General features: G+C 42.0%; 1 protein-coding gene across 1 annotated transcript in view; it reads right to left on the bottom strand.

The window, feature by feature from the left end:
• LOC125029751 (Na(+)/H(+) exchanger protein 2-like) overlaps nucleotides 1-5000 on the bottom strand; it is a 174502-nt gene that overhangs the window by 12743 nt on the left and 156759 nt on the right. The window contains 5 exon segments of the mRNA XM_047619882.1: nucleotides 755-878; nucleotides 880-973; nucleotides 1391-1492; nucleotides 2721-2875; nucleotides 3110-3306. Coding sequence (XP_047475838.1) covers nucleotides 755-878; nucleotides 880-973; nucleotides 1391-1492; nucleotides 2721-2875; nucleotides 3110-3306 — 672 coding nt within the window.

Raw genomic sequence — 5000 nt, 5'->3', positions numbered from 1 at the left:
AGAGAGAGAGAGAGAGAGAGAGAGAGAGAGAGAGAGAGAGAGAGAGAGAGAGAGAGAGAGAGAGAGAGGAGAGAGAGAGAGAGAGAGAGAGAGAGGAGAGAGAGAGAGAGAGAGAGAGAGAGAGAGAGAGAGAGAGAGAGAGAGAGAGAGAGAGAGAGAGAGAGAGAGAGAGAGAGAGAGAGAGAGAGAGAGAGAGAGAGAGAGAAGAGAGAGAGAGAGAGAGAGAGAGAGAGAGAGAGAGAGAGAGAGAGAGAGAGAGAGAGAGAGAGAGAGAGAGAGAGAGAGAGAGAGAGAGAGAGAGAGAGAGAGAGAAGAGAGAGAGAGAGAGAGAGAGAGAGAGAGAGAGAGAGAGAGAGAGAGAGAGAGAGAGAGAGAGAGAGAGAGAGAGAGAGAGAAGAGAGAGAGAGAGAGAGAGAGAGAGAGAGAGAGAGAGAGAGAGAGAGAGAGAGAGAGAGAGAGAGAGAGAGAGAGAGAGAGAGAGAGAGAGAGAGAGAGAGAGAGAGAGAGAGAGAGAGAGAGAGAGAGAGAGAGAGAGAGAGAGAAAGAGAGAGAGAAAGAGAGAGAGAGAGAGAGACAGACAGACAGACAGAGAGAGAAAGAGAAATACAGAAAGAAAAAAAAAAGAGTTATAGATAGATAGAGATAGAGAGAGAGAAGAAAAGAGACGGATCAAGAAAAAAAACGAGAGAAAAGATACACAATCCCAGGCAGCGAGAGAGAGCAGGAGAGGTGCACGAGAGCCAAGGATGCTTACCAAGTGTCCTGTAGACGCTGCAGAAGACGATGGTCAGGATCACAAACCAAGTATTCCAGTCGTGGTTGTACTGCACGGTCGACACGCCAAGGAACATGAAGATAATAGTTTCGGAAGATGACGCCTAACATCTTCATGGCATATTTAATGGTTGTGTGGGATTTGGCCGAAATATTTTGCTCTACGTAGTTCTTCATTGTTATTCCGCAGAAAGTGATGCTGTGGAAAGACGGATTGGAAATCAAGGGGAATGCATAATGTTGTTAATTGGAAGAATATATGTGTCGTTGACTTAGATGTTTCATTGTATAATTACTATATTTCCTTTATCTCCTCTTTCTTCCTCCTCTTCTTTCTTTCTTCCTCTCTCTGTCTCTAACACCTACACACTCTCACTCTAACTCTTACTCTTACTCCCACTTTTACTCTCTCCCTCTCTCTCATACTCTCTCTCTTTCTTGCTTTCTCTCTCTCTCTCATACTGTCTCTCTTTCTTGCTTTCTCCCCCCCCCCCCTCTCTCTCTCTCTCTCTCTCTCTCTCTCTCTCTCTCTCTCTCTCTCTCTCTCTCTCTCTCTCACACACTCACACACACACACACACACACACACACACACACACACACACACACTACTTACGCCAAAATTCCAGACAAGTGGAAGATCTCGGCGTTGAGGTAAGCCAAGTAAGACATGACGAATACGAAGATGGGTTCAATCACGCGAACTTGGTTGGTGAATCTGAGGGGAAAAAAACAAGGATTTAGGGAAAGGAGAACACAAGATGGCGAGGGGAAAATGCGGTTGAGACGGAGAGAGAAAATGAAGGAGAGATTAAGAGGGAGAGTGGGTTTAGAAGATGAGGAGATGGAAGGATGCTTATATTGAGTGGTGGGGGGGGGGGTGATATGGGGATGAAAAGGAGGAGGAGGAAGGGGAAGAAGAGGAGGAGGAGGAGGAGGAGGAGGAGGAGGAGGAGGAGGAGGAGGAGGAGGAGGAGGAGGAGGAGGAGGAGGAGGAGGAGGAGGAGGAGGAGGAGGAGGAGGAGAGGGAGGGAAGGAGGGGGAGGGAAGGAGGGAGGGGAGGAGGGAGGGGAGGAGGAGGAGGAGGAGGAGGAGGAGGAGGAGGAGGAGGAGGAGGAGGAGGAGGAGGAGGAAATGGAGGAGGAGGAGGAGGGAAGGAGGAGGAGGGAAGAAGGGAGAGGAGGAAAGGAGGGAAGAGGAGGGAAGGAGGAGGAGGAGGAAAGGAGGGAGATTGAGGAAAGGAGAGGGAGGGGAGGGGGAAGAGGAGGAGGAGGGAAGGAGGGAAGGAGGGGGAGGAGGAGGAGGGTAGGAGGAGGAGGGGGTGGGGGAGAGGGAGGAGGAGGAGAAATTGATTGTAAAAGAAGGAGATGAGGAAAGAAATAAGGAGGTAGTAAAAATGCTGATAGAGGGAAAGAATAAGAGAGGTCTGAGGTGAGGAAATTAGGATAAGATTGAGGATGAGGATGATACAGGAGAATTGAAGATAGGAAGGAGGAAGGAGCACAACACAAAGATGTTTAAAGGTTAAGGAAGGATGAAGTAGTAAGAGGAAGAACAAGCTGAGGTGAAGGAAAGGGAGTAGGAGAAAGAGGAGAATAATGAAAAAAGCTGAGAGAAAAAGAAGATAAATACTCTCATAAAATCTTCAAAAAAAAAAAACACAACAGGTAAAGGACCCGCAGCTCATCAAATCAACAATCAAACAAATTAAAACAAAGAAGTGAAAAAGAAAGAAAGAAAAAAAAAGGAATGGATGAAAGAAAAAAAAGAAACGAAAGCCTCAATTAGAACGAAAGTTCAAATTTAAGCAAAAAAAAAAAAAAAAAAAGACAAGAAAAGCAAGAAAAAAAGAAAAGAAATGCAAAAAAAAAAAAAAAAAAAAATCCCACTCGCAGAACCTCCAGAAATAGACACACGCCAGAAAAAAAAGAAGACATTCCACCCACCTGGTGACGAAGGCCGTGAGGAATCCCCAGATGACTCCTATGGCGACGCCCCCGAGACACACCAGCAGGAAGGACGCGACGCCACTCAGCAAGTCCACCACCTGCACGTTCTCCTCGCCGATCTCGCTGAAGGCCTCGAACATGTGGTACAGCACCTGCGGGAGGGAGGGCCAGGGGGTCAGGAGGGGGAGAGGGGTGGTGGTGGTGGTGGTGGTGGTGAAGATGTAGATGTAGATAGTAATGTGATGGTGATGATGATGATACTAACAAAATAATGACAACAACAATAACAATGACAACAAAAAATGATAATGATAACAACAATACTGAAATAATGACACTAACAATATCAATAACACTAACAACAACAACAACAACCCTATACTTACCACAGTCACACCATCGTTGAGCAGGGACTCGCCGAACACGAGGATGTAGAGCACCTCCTCGACGTGAATCTCCTCGAACACGGCGAGCACGGCCACGGGGTCCACGGCCGAGATGAGGGCGGCGAAGAGGAACATGTGCAGCATAGGGACGTCGACGCCGAAGAGGCCTGTGAGGTTCACGGCATACATGGAGATGCCTGGAGGAGGAGGAGGAGGAGGAGGGAGACGCGCGGAGTGAGTATGATTTTTATTTATATTGTTTGCTTATTTTTATTTGGTTGATTGATTGATTAAAAACAAATATTATTATTATTTTATTTATTTATTTTCTTTATTTGGTTGATTTTTGTGCTATTTTTATTTAATTAATTAATTTATTTATATTCTATTATTTTATTATTATGTTTTTATCTATCTATTCTCATTATATTTTTAAAAGTGTGTTTTTCTCTATCTATTCTCATTATATTTTTAAAAGTGTGTTTTTCTCTATCTACATATATACACACCATTTACTCATGTATATACCTATCTGCATATCTATATACACATTTAGTCATCTGTCTCTTTATATATTTATATAATCTACATATCTACATACGCATTTAGTGACGTATATATATATATATATATATATATATATATATATATATATATATATATAATGTATTCATATATAAAAACATATATATTTACATATATATTCATATATATATATATATATATATATATATATATATAAACATATATATTTATATATATATACTGATATATATATAAATATATATATATATATATATATATATATATATAAACATATATATTTATATATATATACTGATATATATATAAATATATATATATATATATATATATATATATATAAGTATATATGCAGTTTACACAATATCATTGACAATACAAAACCCACTTTCGCTTTTCTTTCCATCTTAACCCCGGTTGACACGTTTCGTCCCCGCCCTCCCCTCCTCCCCCCTCCCCCTCCCCTTCGATTCGACGACCTGTGGGCTTCAGATAACCAACCCCATTTCTATCCTTTTTTTTGCATCCCTCTCACTTGTCACACTTTGCTGTCTTATTTGACTTGTCCCCTTTCCTAACCTCTTGCCATCCACCCTGCGTGACAAGGAGTCTAATCGGATAAAAATGATATTGGAAAAATGATAAGAAAAATAGCGTTGTGTTTTTTATTGGCTCCGAGTGGCATTGGCAAGAACACGCAAATGCAGGTCATATTATTTGCCTGCGTATCATGTCTGTTTACGTTTGTATATGTTATCCAGCATATAATCAAACGCCATACTTTGAATCGCCTTTCTCTCTCTCCATGTGACCATACTTTACTTCTACTTATTTCCTTTAAGTATCAGATTTTCAGATTTTTTGGTCTGTGTGAATTCGACTTTGGAACGTTTTCTACACTCTTGTTCCCTCCTTAACAGCGGTGCAATTGATCTGTCAACTTCCAGATACAGACGTTTCAAATTCCTCTTAGCGCATTGTCACGGCTGCAAGCATATTGCAATTACTCAGCGGTAACAAGACACCCTCGGTTTCGCGCGCTGGACAGGATCGCGCTGGTTGTAAACCCCAGATTAATGGTATTAACTAAAAGGTTTCGCATGTTCTGTTCGACTTTTCGATTTTTTCTTATTTTTCTTCTTCTTCGGACCAACATGCAAAGCAAAAGATCTAAAATTCGGAATTCCGCCCATGCATCAACGTCACATCAGATTATTCAACAAACCAGACTGAAAATATTCCCAGAGCTGCCTCATCGAATATTCCTCTGATCCAGCCACATGTACTATAATCTGCTCCCGCCGTATCACTCTTTCCCTTATAAATTTAAGCATATATTCCAAGCTTG

This window comes from Penaeus chinensis, chromosome 10, assembly GCF_019202785.1.
Source record: "Penaeus chinensis breed Huanghai No. 1 chromosome 10, ASM1920278v2, whole genome shotgun sequence".
In the NCBI taxonomy this organism is placed as follows: Eukaryota; Metazoa; Arthropoda; class Malacostraca; order Decapoda; family Penaeidae; genus Penaeus; species Penaeus chinensis.
Note: the sequence above shows the minus strand (reverse complement) of the source record. Positions and strands in the feature narration are given on the sequence as shown.